This window comes from Pongo pygmaeus, chromosome 10 (assembly GCF_028885625.2).
Source record: "Pongo pygmaeus isolate AG05252 chromosome 10, NHGRI_mPonPyg2-v2.0_pri, whole genome shotgun sequence".
Taxonomy (NCBI): domain Eukaryota; kingdom Metazoa; phylum Chordata; class Mammalia; order Primates; family Hominidae; genus Pongo; species Pongo pygmaeus.
This window is the reverse complement of record NC_072383.2, coordinates 11,298,207-11,318,523: the sequence shown is the minus strand read 5'-3', so window position 1 is coordinate 11,318,523 and position 20,317 is coordinate 11,298,207. Positions and strand designations below refer to the sequence as shown.

Below are 20,317 nucleotides of genomic sequence, written 5' to 3'. Positions count from 1 at the left end.
TGAACTTATAGACTATTTTTATATTTTAATATTTTTTCTTTGTTTCCTTTTAGGAGTTGTTAAACAATCCTGAAATTTCCCCTACAATATGCCATGAACGAATCATATTTTCTCGAAGTCATTTGACATAATGATTGATTAAAGGAAATATCTCCAGTATAATTACACTTGCTCATAACAAAAAAGTATTTGAAACTTCAAGAAAAAATTAGAAAAATTAATAATGAAATATGAACAAATAAATATATGAAATATGTAACTAATCCCTAATAAATGTGCATGAAATTATAGTTATAGAATTAAGAGAGTGATATAATTTTTCAACTAAAGATACATTCTGAATTATAATAGAAAAAGGTTTGTAAAATGTTAAGTTTAATAATATTTTATTTTATTTATTTTTGAGACAGAGTCTCACTTTGTGGTCCAGGTTGGAGTCCAGTGGTGTGATCTCAGCTCACTGCAACCTCTGCCTCCGGATTCACTCGATTCTCCTGCCTCAGCCTCCTGAATAGCTGGGATTACAGGTGTGCATCACCACACGGGGCTAATTTTTGTATTTTTAGTATTTTTTGTATTTTAGTATTTTTTCACCATGTTGGCCAGTCTGGCCTTGAACTCCTTACCTGAGGTTAGCCACCTGCCTTGGCTTCCCAAATTGCTGGGATAACAGGCATGAGCCACCATGCCTGGCCAAGTTTAATTATATTTTATATAAATATGAAAGTGCAAAAATTATGCTACTAATTTTGGAAAGCATATGAAGCAGTGGGAATTTTCATACACTGCTCCTAGGACTATAAATCAGTGCAATTACTTTGTCTGAGTGTGACATTATTTGAATAAGATGAAGGATCACATCCTAAGACCCAGGATTTGCATTCATATCAGAATACATATACAAGTATCTATCGCTGAGTTTTAATAGCTAAAGTTGAGAAGTCTCCCAAATGACCATCAGTAATAAAATGGATAAATAAATTATGGCATACAAATAGAATGCTATACAGCAATCAAAATGAACAAACTAGAGGGACATGTTTACAAAGAATATATATAAAAAGGAAAATGAATAAATTTGATTTACATGGATAGCAATATATACAGATATAATAGTAATTATTAACATCAAAAACATTCAATATAATCGCATTTATATGAAATTTGCAAGAATTTTTTATATTTTTGCAAATAAATTCTTATAATTGCTTATAAAAGAAATTATAAATTCTGATAATTGCTTATAAAATAAATTATAAATTCTTATAGTTCCTTATAAAAGAAATTATAAATTCTTATAACTCCTTATAAAATAAATTATAACATTTTATAAAAGAAATTATAACTTCTTATAAAGGGAATTATAAATTATTTTAAGTTTTTAAAATTCTTATAATTTGAAATAAATTCTTATAATTTATTACATTGGTGACAAAACTGTAAAGTGAAACATATAAGTGATTACCATAACTGGGATACTTGGGAGGGAAGAAACCAAAGGGAAATCATATCAACAAGAAAGCATATATGGGGAATGAATGGATTGCTGGCAAATTCTACTTTGTGACGAAAGTGTGGAATATGAGTGTTAATGTTACATTCTTTTTTCCTCTTACTGTGCATTTAGGTTTTATTGCTTTCCCTACATATGTTAGGTTCCAGAATAATGAAAATATTTTAAAAGCAGAAATATTAAGTAAATTAATGAATATAAAATTAGGCTGAAACAATATATTCTTACATGTACCATTGTAATTAGAGTTTTGCTGAATAAAGAAGAATACAACATTACAGTAGTAAGAAATAAGGATAAAATTTTATACTTTTAAAAATTAATTTAAAAAAGAAAGATATAAGCAGGAAGTGTACATCCACATTCTTAATGCTAATCTTAATTTGAAACATCAGATTTTGAACAACTATGTTGCAATAGACTTTTTTCTTGTTTCCAATTTAATTATTCATGATACACATTTCAAATTGGCAGCAATTAGGGAATTTTTCATAAAGTACAAATATTAAAGTATGTAGGACTATAGATATTAAGTGTATAGGACAATTTTTGCTACATTTATCCCTAAATGAAATAATTATACTCATGTTGTTACCATTCAAAGATCACAATACTATGCATGTGCGCGGCATATGTGTTGGGGAAAATATTTTTTTACTGTTAATTTTTTTACTGTATTAGAGAAGAAAACAGAAATATAACTGTTAAGCTATAAAACATATTTAGTGTAATCTTTGAGTGTGCTTGTGTATATGTAGTATTACTTTGACTGCTATGATAGAATAACCCAGATTTAGTGACAGTAGCTGAGATTGTAAATAAGCAGTTGAGAGAATTTTGCCTGCTAATGATACTATTAAAAGATAAAATACAGCTTGTATGCTATATAATTGTATAGAGGATTTGTATATATGAAGTTCATATGAAAGTGCAGTGAAAATTAAACAGCCCAAAGGAGAATACTCTTTGTTGTAGGGCATTTTTGTCATGATTTTCAGAATGTGGTAAAAGAAAAAAAATAGTCAGTAAATCATTGGAAATACATTGGTTTTAACTTATTCTTAATGAAATACTGTCTGAGGATCTTTGTCTGTGCCTGATGCTGAGAATAATATAAGAAACAAGTTCATGAGCCCATCACCCTGAAACGTAGCACTTAGAAAACACGATTGAAGTCACACTTATAGAAGAGTATGGCCCCTTTTAGCTGACATTATCATCATCATCAATCATCATCTACATCTATCTCATTAAATGATTTATTTTTGAAATGCTTACATACATAATTTGGATAATATCTAATAAATTTTTAAAAGATTATCATTGTGGGAAAGTTACATTAGAAAACAGAAAATTTCAAGTTGAGCCAAATACATTTAGATTTAGAAATTAGGTATAGTTTAGTTTAAAATACATTGCTTAAGCAAATCATTATAGATAACCTTAAACTGATCTTAGGAACACTATAAGAAAGATTTAGTTGTGGTGTTAATAAAATTCCTTAATTAGAAAGATAAATAAGCCACTTCATGATCAAGCTCTTACTTCTAAAGTGAAGATTTTATTTTATTTATTTGTAAACCTTTCCACATTTTATTGACAAAGGATTAATAGTATAAATTATGTTTCTATTGCAAAGTTTATTTATGGAAATTTGATACGTGTACTTCTACTCCTTTTTACACCTTACATGAATATTTAAATAATTGATTTATAACACTCCCTGATGCCAGGTAAAGCAAATACTAATCGCAGTTCAGAAACTCACATGTACAACAAATTTAACTTCCTGGATATTTTTAAGACTCAGCTTAATTTCCATAGGTGCTCCATTAACCTGATGGCAGAAATTAAATCTTAGGCAACTCTGGGTTCTCCCACAAGCACACTTTGCTTCAGAGTTGTGCTGAAGTTTTGAGGAGAATGGGAGGAGGCAAGGTGGTGTCCAGTCCTTTGTGCATCTATCCTCTGGCATTCTCCCATCCTGCCCCAGGTCATCGGCCCACACAGGTTGCTGGCACATCTAAAGTGAGAATTTTAGAATAAATCAAATAGTAGTAAGCCCTCAAATCTTCTATATCTCACCTTATAGTGAGGAAGTTTGAAGGCACAGAGCTCCACTTCTGCTAATAAAAAAAAGTAAAATTTAATTTGTAAAATAGAATGGTGTAGCTAAGGTTGAGGTGCTATAATTTATTTATTGGAATGGAATTTTGAGATCCAGCACAGCTCATTGAATTTCCCTGTGGGGAGAGTTTGTGGTGAAGACTCATCAACAGACAACCTGCTAACCCCCCCAAAAAAAAGAAAAAAAAAAAAAGAAAAACAAGCTACTAACATCACATCAATTTGTAGGTTCTTCCAACTTGTGGAGGAATGTGTAGACCAAGATTTTATTCTATTTTGTGACCAAAGTCTTGGGAAAAGAAGAAAATTGTTAGCATTTTCATGTCAAGCATACAAAAAACAAAAAAACAAAACCAACCAACCAAACAAAGAATCCAATTTTTTAAAAAAACTTAGTAGTAACAGTACTTTGTCCTGCTTCTCCATAGATAATGATTTATAGAAGGAGAACAAAACATTATTTCTGCTACTAAAACAATAAGAGTAAAAAATAAATAATCAATATTGAGAATCCAATAGACAGAGTTAACAACCAGTTACACACAGGAGAAGACAGAATTAGTGAATTAGAAGACAACTACAGAGAATGAAGCCCAAAGAGACCACAAGACAAAGAATGCAAAGCTAAGAGGATAAGAGGCATTGATGCTACAATCAGAGCATCTAACATACTTCTGGATTTCTGGAAGATTAAAAGGGAGAAAATAGGGCAGAATCAATGTTGTGGAGATTTTCCCAAAAGTGATAAAATGTATTAATCCATATATTTTTAGTAACCATCAAAGGTCAGACAAGATAACTAAAAACAAATTAACATAAAATGTCACAAGACATCAAAGACCAATAGAAAATCTGAAAAGTAGCCAGAGGAAAAGATAATTTTAAAAGGAAAAACTTTCTAAATGACAACCTGATTTTCAACAGAAAAATGGAAAGTAGAATTCAATGGAATCATGTCTTCAGTGTGTTTCAAAAGAATAGAGGACCTTCATGAACAGAAATCCAAATGATATTTTTCAGATAAAAAATATTGAAAATACAAGGTTAAGCATGCAACAAGGAATAAAAATTAACAGAAATGATAAACACGTGCATAATTCTAAATGAAAGTTGACTGAATAAAATAATAGCATCTTGTTGAGTTAAATATATCGTTGATAAGATATATGCAAATAGCGATAAAGAGACTAGAGGTAAAGGTGACAGGAACAAATTTAGTTAAATTATTTTTTGCACTTTTCTATGTCTGTGAGGATAATTTGAACACCACATTTAATGACCCTGTAATAGAAATTGCATCAAATAATATGTGAAATAATGCTCATAGTAGAGTTATTCATAATAGCTCAAAAATAGACTGCCCAAATATATATTAACTAAGGATGATTGAATGACATGAAAGATTACAGTAAATCCATACAGTGGAGCAGTATAGAGAGGTGAAAAGAAATTAATCACATGTATATGCAACTATGTAACTAAATTTCAGAAACATGATGTCTAGTGCAAGAAGCCATGAACAAGAAGAACACACAGGACTGCACCTATACACAGTTGAAAGTAGGACAGACCAAGCTGTGGTTTAGGATTTCAAACCTAGTTGGTAAAGTATAAAGAAATTCAAGCAAATGATCATCATAGATTATGAATATTGCTTATCTCAGGAGATGTGAATAAAGGTTTGGGAGCTTGGAAAGTGGCCTGGAAGTGGACCTAGTCTGTTTGCAGTGTTCCATGTCTTACCCTGCATGATGGTTACATAAGTGTTTATGATACATTGCTCTTTCCTATTTTTGTTTTGGCCCATTTCTAAGTGTGCATTATAATTTTGTTTAAATAAAAAAATTTTATTAAAAAATATATAATTAAAAAAAAAATTACGAGAAATGTCATGTAAAAATTATTAATTGCTCTGCTCATTATATACCTAGGGGGAAAATCCACCATTTATGTACATTCTTATACAACTCATGAGAGCTAAAGTGAATTCTTATTTTAGTTGTGAAATGGAGAAATTTGAGATGCTGTTACCTACAGCCCCCAAATCTTTCCAAAAGTTTTCTTCTAGTTTTAGATATTCACCTCATATTACAAAAACTTTGATATTTCCACCCTATTTTTCCTTTGGCTCCTGAATTTCTGATACAACAAGAGTGCACATCTCTCTCACACTCTTGTTTTAGCAGAGTATCTATATCACTTAGCTTTTTCTGCAAAAGAAACTTCTCCAAAACCACGTTAGATATTTATATCTTGCATGTTTTTGGATTCTGTTTTCTTAAGCTGAGGTTTGGTGGATGGCTCTGGTGATTTGAGATGGTCCAAGTTTTGCCTCTTGGATCTAGTTAGAGTTTGGCTGATTTAAGGCTGGATCAGGCAGGGGCGATGTGATTCCATGAGTTACTCATTCTCATTCTGGGAACAGTGTGTTAGTGTGGACATGTTCACATGATAAGCAGAAAAGAGCAAGAAAGCCTAATGTGGAAGCCATCTCAAATTTCGATATAAAGTGTAGTAATTTTCTGTTCATCAAAGCAAATTACATGATCGAACTCAGAGCCCTAGTGCAAGGTTGTCACTATACCTGTGGTGGGAGGATACTGCAAAATTATGAGACAAAGATCTGGTACTCAGGAATATTTACAAGGTTGCAAGTAGCATTACCAAAAGCCTAAGTATGAGAGATATGTTTCATGAATATTATTTATTGGCTGAAAATCTGGCATGGGAAAAATAGGACTAATTCCACCAGGACGAGCTCCTGGAAACTCATTTTCCATGTCATACATTATAAGAAAACAATTCCTTTCATCCTTGAAGAGTGAAAGTGTGTGTGTCTATGTGTGTGTGTTTATGAGCTTGTTAATAGTGATGCCATACAAAAATGTTGGTTAACAGCAACCAAATTATAAGGAGAATTGGCATTCCTGTGATTTCCAAGAAAATCTTGGGTGATTTTGTTAAAAAGTTTAGATTCTGTGTATTTAAATCTGGCATTAAAAATAAATCCATAGTGATTTTGATCCTAGATATGACCAGGCTCTTTTAACAATCTAAATATTTGCTGTGTCATCTATGTACTGGGTATTAAAATTTCCCTGACAACTGAAGGGCTGAACACAAATTATGGAAAGGTGAAACAAGGAAAAAATTGCAAAGCAATGAAAGAAGATATGTCTTTATTTGAATGCTAGCAAATGAGAATTCAGCTTTCCCTTCAACATCAGTATGAAAAATTTCAGCCTATAGCAAGAACAGAGACTGCATGAATAAGAATAAATTTGAGTTGTTTTGGGACTAACAATATTTCCCATAAAGGTAGCATTGAACTCATTCATTAGTGTAAGTTGGTGCTTTTCTGTTGACATTGTTCACAGAATTTAAAAGTATAAAGAATGTTATTGAACATTCAGGAATCAAGTGCATATTTAATTTAAAGTCTGAATATCAGAGGAGTCACAACCAGTGACATTAGGCCTGAATTTTTTACTTGCTTTTTTGTTTAGACATGATGAGTTTTCTACACATTGTTTTTTCCATTCTAGTACTGGTTGCATTTATTCTTGGAAATTTTGCCAATGGCTTTATAGCACTGACAAATTTCATTGCCTGGGTCAAGAGACAAAAGATCTCCTCAGCTGATCAAATTATTGCTGCTCTGGCGGTCTCCAGAGTTGGTTTGCTCTGGGTAATATTATTACATTGGTACTCAACTGTGTTGAATCCGACTTCATCTAGTTTAAAAGTAACAATTTTTGTTTCTAATGCCTGGGCAGTAACCAATCATTTCAGCATCTGGCTTGCTACTAGCCTCAGCATATTTTATTTGCGCAAGATCGTCAATTTCTCCAGACTTATTTTTCATCACTTAAAAAGGAAGGCTAAGAGTGTAGTTCTGGTGATAGTGTCGGGGGCTTTGTTCTTTTTGGTTTGTCACCTTGTGATGGAAAACACATATATAAATGTGTGGACAAAAGAATATGAAGGAAACGTAACTTGGAAGATCAAATTGAGGAATGCAATGTACCTTTCCAACTTGACTGTAGCCACTCTAGCAAACTTGATACCATTCACCCTAACCCTGATATCTGTTCTGCTGTTAATCTACTCTCTGTGTAAACATCTGAAGAAGATGCAGCTCCATGGCAAAGGATCTCAAGATCCCAGCACCAAGATCCACATAAAAGCTCTGCAAACTGTGACCTCCTTCCTCATATTACTTGCCATTTACTTTCTGTGTCTAATCATATCGTTCTGGAATTCTGAGACGCAACTGAAAGAACTTGTCTTAATGCTTTGCCAAGCTGTTGGAATCATATATCCATCATTCCACTCATTCATTCTGATTTGGGGGAACAAGACACTAAGGCAGACCTTTCTTTCAGTTTTGTGGCAGGTGACTTGCTGGTCGAAAGGACAGAACCAGTCAACTCCATAGATGCACAAGAGGTGCATTGTGTGTTTTCTAGCAGAAAACAAATTGATGGTGTCTGGAACATTTTATATTTCCTACAAGTTTTTCTGTAGTCTGTGTATTTGAGTAATTTCCAAAAGTAGACATAGAAAAGTCGTTTACCTAAGTTTATTATATAAAAGTATATATATATAACATATATATGCGTGTGTGTCTGAATGTATATGAAAATTTAATATTTACCATAACATACCTTTAATCAATTTTTCATATAAACTGTTCAGTTATACAAAGTAGGATAAGAAATTTCTCAGAATTATGAACCCATGTGTATTTCACACATATACTTTATTATATGATAGTTCATTTGAGGAATTTATGATCTCTATTTATAATTAAGAACTGACAGCTTATATCAGAAAATCATTGCTGTTTTTCATTGTAATTTGTATCATGTATATGCACCATAGTGTGTTTAACTGTTTAACTATCATTGTTTGAACCTCTAACTTTTTGGATGGTAAGGACATTTAATTCTAAATCAATGATGAGAATGTGTCTTTGGGGTAGGTTTTTTTTTTTTTTTTTTTTAACCATGAATTCTTTTTTTCTCTTTTCTTTTTTTTTTTTTTGAGATGGAGTCTTGCTCTGTTGTCCAGGCTGGAATACAGTGGCGCAATCTTGGCTCACTGCAATGTTAACCTCCAGGGTTCAAGTGATTCCCATGCCTCAGCCTCGTGAGTGGCTGGGACTCCAGGCATGCGTGCATGGCTAATTTTTTATATTTTTCTTTCCTTTTTTTTTTTTTTCAGTAGAGATGGGGTTTCCCCATGTTGGCCAGGCTGGTCTGGAACTCTTGACCTCAAGTGATCCACTGCCTCAGCCTCCCAAAGTGCTGGGATTATAGACGTTCATGATGAATTCTTATTTTATGTTTAGTATAAAGCAAATACAATTATTGTTAGATAACAATGCACAAAATGAAATTCAAGAGTGAAAAATATATCTAGTGTACATTTTCTTATGTGTACCAAAAGCAATACTGAAGAATATTATATTTAATATAGTATGTTAATAGCTTAGAAAAAATCATTTCTATAAAAAGGATGAAGAAACATGATCATGAGCTCTTTTCAGTGCTGTTATAAGTTTCCATATGCAATTAGAAAAGTCATCTCTTCCAGTTTTTGAATTAAACAAAAACTTTTTTGAAGTTGAGATCTGATGTTACATATTTTAGTTTTTTGTCTAAGCCACCTCTGAGCTCCTGAATTGTCAGTTTCCTCCTTTATCTTCCATCCTTAAAATTCCTCAAGAAGCTCAAATTTTCCTTACTTTAAAAAGAAGCTCAATCTAAAGAGAGTATAGAAACTATGGCATCTATGAGATCTATATATTGATGATAGGAAATCTTAAAGATATGTTTTATTATAATCTTGGTGTAAATGATGAAATGAGAGAAAGTGTGTTGACATATTCACTGATAGCAAGTTCTATTACAAGAAGAAAATGTATAACCTAGCTCAACAGCTAAATTCTGTGTGACTGTATTGATTTCTGGTGTTACGCAATTTTAACAATATTATCTAAACCTTAAGATAAATCATCTCCACATATGATTTGTTTGTTTATCATATATCTTCCCTGGTACAATGTAAGTACCATGAAAGTGGAGATCATATAGATCTTGCTTAGTGTAGACTCCGAGGACATAAAGATAGCACATACAATAGGTATTGAAAAACAATACTTTGATGAACAAGTTAATTGGTGAATGACTGAATACATGAACTATATTGGGGTGGTGAACCAATGAAAATGTAACACATCACAAAATCTACAGTTGTGTGAATATTTCTGTTCTGGTTTTAGATTGAAGTTACAGGATTATCCAAGAAGAAGAATTTCTCAGAGCAAAAGTTTGGCTATTCCACAATTCTAGGGGAAATATCACTGTAATATAGCACTGATGCAGCTATATCAGATGTGTGACACAAAGGCAAAGTGGAAAATAAAAAGATGGCATTTATTACAATACTTTTTACTAAGCATATAAAAGGTTTTTGTATAAGTGCACGTATCTTTTCTATTGCAAATGATATATTTATATTGTGGTATTTCTAGCTGGTTATTATATAAACAAAAGTGACATTTCATTTAAAAAAATTTAGTTACCAACTATCTTATTAAAATATAATTTTTAGATAGTATTTTTAATATCCTTTCTAAATGACCACTTTAATCACCATATTATAAACTGATAGAAAAATGAATGAATAATAATTATAACACTGAATGAATGTCTTATCATCAAGGGGTCTAGAACTAGAGCAAATGTCTGATATTAAAGTGATGACATTTATTTGGAAGGAGGTCCACTGCAGCAATGGCTGGGACATGTGAAAATTGAGTCAAGAGAAGATGTGAAACTATGTGTTGTGACGTGTGATATGACTCTGCTGACGACCACTTCACAATGAGGTGAGAGAGACAGCATGCTGGTTATCAGATGCATGCGCTTGGCTCCCAGGACTTTTTCAGAAGGGCTGCGAGAGGACAACACAGCCAGCATTAGTCCATGGAAGCAACAGATGAGGGAGAATATATCTGCTCAGCTGTCTTCTGTCTTCTATTTCCCACTGGCCAGGGTTTCCCTGAGACAGAACTACCATCTCTGCTGTTCTGCTTTCCATCATCCAGTCCCTTGGTGGATGTTATGAAAGTCAGACCTCATGCCCACAATGTGGTGATCCATTCAAGTCCCAAATGGAGGGGTGATGTGGGTCAGGCAAGGTGCTGACCGGGGAAATAGGAGACAGTCGAGTGAATCTGAGGAAGCCCATGTTTGTGTCCCATGTAGTCCACTCCTTGTGTCATTCAGATGTGCTCATGCCCTCCAATCATGGCTGACTATGAGCATATAATTTCCACTGTTGCACAGGGTCTTGTGCTTAGAGACGTGCATGCTTAGAAGGGCTTTATGCTTGGGTTAATTTTCTGCACCTGCTGTTTTGTTTTTGAGACAGAGGGCACTCCTCTGCTGAAGAGGGAATGGTCTTGCACTAATTCACTAGGGGTTTGCTCTCCCCTCTCCTGTGGGCTTGTGAGAAACATGCAGAGAGTCCTATAATGCCCACTATGCATGCATGCCTCTAGTGGGTTTGAATTCTGCTGGATTATCTGTCACAATGAGCACAGCTGCTTGGACTAGAGCCTACATTTGCTAGAGGCATTTTTTGTTCTAGTTCCACGTGAGATCAGTAGCCTTTGGAAACTTCATTAGTGAATCAGAGCAGTATCCTCAAATGTGGAATACGTTGGCTCCCAAATCCCAGTAGGCCCAACAAACATGGTGTCTCATTTTTAGTGACAGGAAATAGATGTATAGAGAGCAACATGCTGTTTACTTTAAAAGGGTGTTTCAGCATGTGGACTAGGAGCACTGGACCCCTAAAATCATCATCTATGTTATAGGTCACTGAATCTTCTTGTTCATCTTTCTTCTTCTGGTATAGTTCTGTTCAGTGTTACGGTATTTTACTAGACTTGAGAAACTCACCACTTCCTGCTTATGGGTAACAATTAATGCAATATTATTAATATATCGAGTTAGCATGATGTTTTGCAAAATGCCAATTAAACTGAAAACAGAAGTGACATAGCCCTAACATAAAACAGTGAAGCAGTGCTTTTGTTCTTACCATGCCAGAACAAATCATTTTGATTTTCTCTCCCAATGGAAGTAGATTAAAAAGCATTTACCAAATCAAAAGCCTCATACAAAGAGCCAGAAACCATGTTTTCTCAGTGAAGGTACCACATCCTAGAGAGCATCTGCAAGTGTGATTTAAGTTTATGGTAATGTGCATTCATCTTATAATCCATCTGGCTTTGGCAGAGGCCAGATAGGTTAACTGAATAGGGATCAAAAATGGACAACCACCTCCTGGAACTTTTGAGTTTTTTGTCACGTCGGTGACCAATTCTATTCCTTGGACAATGCGGTTATTATGTTTTACTCATTTTGTTGCCAGAAGAGAATTTCTGAGGACTCTTTTTGGTCCTACTTACAGTAATGTCCCTTAATATACAGGTCTGGAAGCAATGTGAGAGTTCTGCTAGCTGTTGAAACTGTTAATTTCATTTAACATTCTGGAAGAGATAATAAATATAAACCCATTATTAGATCCGTCTTAGGTTGAACATGAGCCAAAGCTTTATGCAGCAACTGACTTTCAAAAACTCATACTCCAGGACTGGTGAGGTGGCTCACACCTGTAATCCAAACAATTTGGGAGGCTGAGGTGGGAGGAGCACTTGAGGCCAGGAGTTCCAGATCAGCCTGGGGCAAGATAGCAAGGCGCTGTTTGTTAAAGAAAATAAACTGTAGTACTGCGTGCCTGTAGTTCCAACTACCCAGGAAGTTCTGGCAGGGGGATCAGTTTAGCCCAGGAATCTGAGTCTGCAGTAAGCTATGATTGTGCCATTTCAGTCCAGCCTGGGCTGCACTCTAGCCTGGGCAGCCAAACAAGACTCTGTCTCTAAAAACAAAAAAACAAACAAACGACAAAAAACAAAGCCTCCCACTCCATTCTGTGCAACACAGTTTCTTTTTTAGTACTCAAATATTATTAGTGTTAGTTCAGGCCCCATGTTTAAAATTCTGAGAGTATGGATATATGTTCTTTCCTCTGGGTACTGTTATGGCTACAGGTGAAATGGCTACAGGTGCTTGAGAAAGGGTCAAGTGAATATTTCCTGAATATTTTTGTGGTGAATCTTCAGTGTCGTTTACCGAGGGCATGTAAGCTTTCCTTCAATCATTGAACTCTGCTTCTCTGAATTGGCTCAGTCCAGAGAACTGGCTAAGGGTTTTTGATTTTCAACGTCAAAGGCTGACCTCAGGAGTCAGCTTTTGCAACTCTTGTCCCCTCTTGGTTTATAATTATTTAGCAAAGTATGAAGCCTCTTCAACTATTGGTCTATCAACCCATTTAAATGAGGCCGTTACTGTCACCACTCCATTAAATCTGACATTTGCAAGATCACCGGTAAGTCTGTGTTGCCAATGGTTAGTTTTCATGTTGCATGCTCTATGAGCAGCATTGAACGTAGTTTATTTGCATTTCAGGATGCTGCCCTCTCCTGATTTTATCCTTGTTCACTGGCACAATTTCTCAGTCTCCTTTGCTAGTTCTTCCTTTTGTCTGTAAACTGAAAATATCAGATTGCCCAAGGTCTAAATTCTTCAATCTCTAATCAATTATGTCTGGGTTTTTTTGGTGATCTCATGCAGTCTCCTTACAGATAATGTAGCCACATGGTTCAATAGAGAGGAATAAGGCTGATTATTCATATATGTTATTTATTTGTATACATATAGTTACATATATCAAATTATATAACCCTTTTTTTCAAATGTCAAAGTTACATTTAAAAGTAACAATACTAAAAATCGATGGAGAAGGTCGGAGCATCAATAATGTTTTTACTTGAATTTTTGCTAAATCAGAGTGATGGTGACCAGATAGCTAATTAAGTTTTATTTAGAATAGCAATGTAGATTGATAAGCAGGGGATTATCATTATAGAAAAAAATGATATAAGTAAGGAAATATACAGATAGAATGATGATTGATTAACCTATTTTGACTTATTGCACTTGGTACAGTTAATGTCTCGGTATCTCAGTAATCTGTTTTTATATTTTTCTCTATGATCAATTAATTATGAGTTAATTTTTGTGTATGGTATGAAATAATGGTCTACCTCAAGTTTTTATGATTCTGCTTTTACTCCCACTTCTTAGGTAAGTTCATCTAGTCATAACCTTAGTTACTTTCTGTGTGCTGTTAATGCCAATATTTAATCCTTCAGCTCAGAAGTCAACCCTGGTCTCTAGAATCCTTTCTCTAAGAAGTCATTTGACATCTTCATTTGGATGTCTAACAAGAACTTGAACTAACATGTCCAAATCAAAATAGTGATCTTCCCTCTAGTCTCCAGAGTTGTTTCTTCTATAGCCTTTCCCTCTTCTGTTAATGACCACTTCAGTCTTTCAGATGCTTAGACCAAAAACACAGAGTTAACATTGTCTCTCTTTCAGAACTCATCTCTAAGGCATCAGCAAATTTTGTTGGTTCTACCCTCAAAAACATACAGAATCCAATCCCTTGTCATCACTTTTGCCATACTCATCTAAACTGCTGCCATACCTAGCCAAGATAATTGCCATCAACTCCTAATTATTCTTTCTAGTTCTGCACATCATTTTCTCCTGATGTACTCTCAAGGTAGCAGCCAAAGAGACCCTGTGAAGATGCAAATTTGATCATGCCATTCTTCAGCTTTAGATTTTTTAGTGGCTTCTCATCTCATTAGAGTAAGGCCAAAATCCTTACAAAGTCCTGTAATCATCTGAATGATCTGATTTTGTCTGCCTGTCTGTCCTAAAATGCCTGGCTATCCCATGCTAGCAACACTGGACTTTGTGTAATTTCTTTAATATACCAAGAATTGCCTCAGGGACTTTGTACTTGTGTCCCTTCTTCTCGGAATGCTCTTTCTCAGAAATCAACACTAAACACTACCACTCATCAAACATCACTGAATCATTGAGGCCTCCTTGATTTGATTTTTGTATATGGTGATAAATAGGCATCTAGTTTCATTTTTCTGCAAATGGATATCCAGTTTTCCCAGCACCATTTAGTGAAGAGATTGTCCTTTCCCCAGTGTATGTTCTTTACACCTTTGTCATGGGTTCTCTATAGGTGTGGATTTGTTTCCGCATTCTCTATTCCATTTCACTGCTCTATGTGTCTGTTTTTAGGCCAGTACCCTGCTGTTTTGGTCACTATAGCTCTGTAGTATACTTTGAAGTCAGGTAATGTGATTCCTCCAGTTTTGTTCTTTTTGCTCAGGATAACTTTGGCTATTCTGAGACATCCATATATTTTCAGAAGCCATTAAAATTTAGATGAGATAACTAAAACCAATTAAAAACAAATGCCACAGGATATCAAAGACCAATCAAAAATCTGAAAAGTAGGTAGAGGAAAAAGATTATGTAAAAAGAAACAACTGTCTAAATGACAATCTTATTTTCAACAGACAAAATCGAAGCTAGAATTCAATGGAATCATGTCTTCAGTGTGTTTCAAAACCACGGTGGACTTTAATAAATAGAAATTCAAAAGAATTTTTTTAGATAAAAGGAAAATTACTAAAAATATAAAGCTGAACATGCATGAAGGAATAATAAATAATGGAAGTGGTAAATATGTGCATAAGTCTAAATAAATTTTGACTGTATAAAATGATGGTGTCTTTTTGGGTTAAGTATTTAATTAATAAGATATATAGAAATAGCTATATATAGTCTGTAAGTAAAGGTATAAAAATGAAAATTTAGTTAATTTAAATTTGGAATTTTCTATGTCTGTGAAGAGAATTTGAAAGCTATATTTGATGACCTTGCAATTCTCTTTCTATGTATATATCCAAAGGAAATGAATCAAATGATATATGAAAGAATGGTCATACTAGAATTATTCATAACTCTTCAAAAAAGAACCCCCCCAAATATGTATCAACTAAAGATGAATGAATCATTACAACATATTCATACAATGGAATAATATAGAGAAGTGAAAAATGAATCACATAAAGATGCAACTATGTGAGTAAATTTCAGAAACGTAAAGGTGAGTCCAAGAAGCCATGAACAGGAACATACAGGACTACACCTACATATGGCTTAAAGGTTTAAAGTAGGCAAAACCATGTCATAGAGTTTAGGGTTGCATACCTAGTTGTTAATGTATAAAGAAAATCAAGGCCAGGCACGGTGGCTCACACCTGTAATCCCAGCACTTTGGGAGGCCGAGGCGGGTGGATCACCTGAGGTCAAGAGTTCAAGACCAGCCTGGCCAACATGGCAAAACCCCGTCTCTACTAAAAATACAAAAAGTTAGCTGGGTGTGGTGACATGCACCTGTAGTCCCAGCTACTTGGAAGGCTGAGGGAGGAGAATAGCTTGAACCCGGGAGGTGAAGGTTGCAGTGAGCTGAGATCGCGCCACTGCACTCCTGCCTGGGTGACAGAGCGACACTCTGTCTCAAAAAAAAAGAAAATCAAGGAAATGATCATCCTATATTATGGCTATTGCTCTCCTCAGGGTATGTGAAGAAAGGTGTAGGGGCTTGGAGAGTGGCATGGAGGTGGACCTAGGCTATTTGCAATGTGACATGTTTTGCCCTGCATGATGGTTGCATGAGTGTTTATGACACATTGCTGTGTTTACCATTTTTGTTTTCACCCATTTCTAAGTGTGCATTATAATTGCATTTAAAAATTATTAACTGGAGAAATGTTCCATAAAGAATATTAATTATTCTGCTCATTATATACCCTGCAAAAAATTCACCATTTATACACATTTTTATACAACTCTTAGAGAGTTGAAGCAGGAACTTTATTTTAGCTGCAACATGTGGAAATTTGAGATGATGCTACATGCAGCACACAAATCTTTCCAAACTTTTTTTATTACCTTCAATTATCTACCTCACATGACAAAACTTTGCCACTCCCCATCTATTTTTGTTTTGGCTCCGAATTCCTGACAAAACATGGGTGAATATATTTCCCCACACTCTTGGTGTAGCATAGTACCTATACCAGTTAGGTTTTTCTACTAGTGAAACCCCTCTAAAACTACGTTAGATATTTTTATCTCATATATCTTTGGATTCAGGTTTTCTAAGCTGGGTTTGGTGGATAGCTCTGGTGACTTGAGATGGGCCAAGTTCTGCATCTTGGAGCTAGTTAGACTTTGGCCAATTTAGGATGGATCAGGCGCAGGCAAACTGACTCCATTAGTTTTCATTCTCATTCTGGGAACAGTGTACTAGCCAGATGATAATCTCATGGTCAAAGGAAAAGAGCAAGAAACCCCAATGTGGAAGCCATCTCAAACCTCGGTGTGAAATCTACCAATTTTCTGTTCATCAAAGAAAGTTGGGTGAGTGAGGTCCGAGTCCAGGGGACAGATAATCACCCTGCTTATGGTGGGAGGATACTGCAAAATTATGCGTCATAGGGTGTGGTACTCAGGAATATTTACAAAATTGTTGAATATTTTAATTAAATAATAAATACTGAAACATTAAATAGACTTGAGAGTAAGTTTACCAAATGCTTAAGCATGAATGATATGTTTGATGTTTGATACTTTTTTTGGGGGGGGGTCTGAAAACCCTCAGTTTCCATTGGGAAAATAGGACTAATTTCACGTGGATGGCCTCCAGGAAACTTACTTCCCATTTTGGAAATTGTAAGAAAATAATTCCTTCCAACCCTTAGGGGTGTTACAGTCTCTCTCTCTCTCTCTCTCTCTCCCTCTTTTTCTGTGTGTGTATCTATTTATGAACATGGTAACAATAAATTCACACAAAAGTATTGGTTAGCAGCAACCAGATTTTAAGGTGTATTGGTCTTCTTATGGTTCCCAAGAAAACCTTGGATGGTTTTGATTTAAAAGTTTGGATTCTGTCTGTTTAAATCTAGCATAAATAGTAAATCCGTTATGGTGGTGATCCTAGTTATGACTAAGGTCTTTTAAAGAACTTAGACATTTACTGTATGAACTATGGACTCGGGGGTAAAATTTCCCTATCTAACAGCTGAAGTTGCTGAACACAAATTACGTATCGGTTAAACAAGGAAAACATTGCAAAATATTGAAAGAGAATATGTCTTTATTTGCATGCTGGTAAATGAAAATTTAGGTTTCACTTCAACTTCATTATGAATAATTCAAGCCCATCACAAGAACGGACATTGAATGAATGAGTTAATTTGAGCTGTTTTGAGAATAAGAATGTTTTCCATAAAGATGACATCAAACTCATCGATTAGCATAAGCTGGTACTTTCTTATTTGACACTGGTCACAGTATTTAAAAGTAAAAGGAATGTTACTGCACATTCAGAAATCAGATACACATAAAATTTAAGGTCAGAGTATTAAAGAAATCACAACCAGTGATATTAGGCTTGCATTTTCTTTCTTTTTTTTTCTGCTCAGATATGGTAACTTTTCTACACATTTTTTTTTCAATTCTAATATTGGTTTTATTTGTTCTCGGAAATTTTGCCAATGGCTTCATAGCACTGGTAAATTTCATTGACTTGGTGAAGAGAAAAAAGATCTCCTCAGCTGACCAAATTCTCACTGCTCTGGCAGTCTCCAGAATTGGTTTGCTCTGGGCATTATTATTAAATTGGTATTTAACTGTGTTGAATCCAGCTTTTTATAGTGTAGAATTAAGAATTACTTCTTATAATGCCTGGGTTGTAACCAACCATTTCAGCATGTGGCTTGCTGCTAGCCTCAGCATATTTTATTTGCTCAAGATTGCCAATTTCTCCAACCTTATTTTTCTTCATTTAAAGAGGAGAGTTAGGAGTGTCATTCTGGTGATACTGTTGGGGCCTTTGACATTTTTGGTTTGTCATCTTCTTGTGGCAAACATGGATGAGAGTATGTCGGCAGAAGAATATGAAGGAAACATGACTGGGAAGCTGAAATTGAGGAATACAGTACATCTTTCATATTTGACTGTAACTACCCTATGGAGCTTCATACCCTTTACTCTGTCCCTGATATCTTTTCTGATGCTAATCTGTTCTCTGTGTAAACATCTCAAGAAGATGCAGCTCCATGGAGAAGGATCTCAAGATCTCAGCACCAAGGTCCACATAAAAGCTTTGCAAACTCTGATCTCCTTCCTCTTGTTATGTGCCATTTTCTTTCTATTCCTAATCATTTCGATTTGGAATCCTAGGAGGCTGCAGAATGACCCAGTTGTCGTGGTTAGCAAGGCTGTTGGAAACATATATCTTGCATTAGACTCATTCATCCTAATTTGGAGAACCAAGAAGCTAAAACACACCTTTCTTTTGATTTTGTGTCAGATTAGGTGCTGAGTAAAAGACCTGAAGTGCTCAACTCTCTAGATTCACAAGTGGAACATTGTGTGTGTATTCTAGGAGAAAACAAACTGATAGTGTCTGGAACATTTTATAGTTTTTACTATTTTTTCTGTAGTGTATGTTTTTGAGTAATTTCTGAAAGCATACCTAGAAAAGTCTTTTACCTAAAGTTAGTCTAAAAATGTGTCTATGTGTGTGTATGTGTGTATGAAAGACTTAAAAGACATTGACAATAACATAATGTTAATCATATTTTCACAAGATGCCAAATTATAGAAAATATGGTAAGAAGTTTTTCAGAATCATAAACCCATGTATATTTCACATATACATTTCATATTATCATGTTTCACTTGAAAAATGTATGATCTTTACTTATAATTGTTAAGAACTGACACATTATCTCAAAATCTTTGCTCTTTTCCACTGATTTTTACCACATATATATACCACAGTGTGCTTAAACATCTGAATTTTTTTATAGTAAGCACACTCAATTCTAAATCAATAATGAGGTTTCATCTTTGGGGTAGTTTTTATTTCATCATGAATTCTAATTTTATGTTTAGTTTATAGCCAACATAATTATTGTCAGAAAAAGATGCAAAGAATAATATTCAAGGATGACAAATATATTTAGAACACATTTTGTGTATGTCTACCATAAACAGTACTGAGGAATAATATATTTAATACAAATATGTGAACAGTTGAGAAAAAAGTCATTTCTATAATAAGGATGAAGAAAGAAACACCATGATGACTTAGGTTGTCATAAGTCTCAACATGCAGTTAGAAAAGTCATTTCTTCCAGTTTTTGAGTTAAAGAAAACCTTTTTTGAAGTTGAGATCTGATGTCAAGTATTTCAGGTTTTTTTTTCTAAACCACCTCAGAGTCCCTGAATTGCCAATTATCTCCTCTATCTTCCATACTTAAAATTATTTTTAAACTTCACATAAAAGAACTTGAGTCTTCCCTTCCTTAAAAAACTACTCTATGTAAAAATAGTATAGAAATTATAAAGATCATTTGAATTAAACTTTTTGCAAATGTTAAAATGGCATCTGTGAAATCTATGTATTAATGATAGAAAACATCTTAAATATATGTTGTATTATAATCTAGTTGCAAATAATACAATGAGACAGTGTGTTGATATATTCAGTAATAGCAAGTTCTATTATAGGAAGAAAATGTATAACATCATTAAACAAGTAAATTCTATAGACTGTATAAATTCTTGGAGTTATGAAATTTTAACAATG

The 20,317-nt window shown here is 34.3% G+C and overlaps 2 protein-coding genes across 2 annotated transcripts; both read left to right on the top strand.

Moving 5' to 3' along the window:
- The first annotated feature begins 1,340 nt into the window (after nt 1–1,340).
- LOC129010825 (taste receptor type 2 member 20) lies at nt 1,341–10,312 on the top strand. The gene has a single exon (XM_063672430.1). The coding sequence runs from the start codon at nt 7,149–7,151 to the stop codon at nt 8,076–8,078; it is 930 nt and encodes a 309-aa protein (XP_063528500.1). The 5' UTR covers nt 1,341–7,148; the 3' UTR covers nt 8,079–10,312.
- A 7,779-nt stretch (nt 10,313–18,091) lies between these two features.
- Nucleotides 18,092–19,093, top strand: LOC129010828 (taste receptor type 2 member 50). Its single transcript, XM_054445361.1, has one exon. It carries the CDS (start codon nt 18,146–18,148, stop codon nt 19,043–19,045), a length of 900 nt encoding a protein of 299 aa, XP_054301336.1. The 5' UTR covers nt 18,092–18,145; the 3' UTR covers nt 19,046–19,093.
- Nucleotides 19,094–20,317: the final 1,224 nt, after the last annotated feature.

Bases quoted from the DNA above. Each gene is read 5' to 3' on its own strand.
- LOC129010825 (XM_063672430.1), top strand. From the start codon at position 7,149: ATGATGAGTTTTCTACACATTGTTTTTTCCATTCTAGTACTGGTTGCA.
- LOC129010828 (XM_054445361.1), top strand. From the start codon at position 18,146: ATGGTAACTTTTCTACACATTTTTTTTTCAATTCTAATATTGGTTTTA.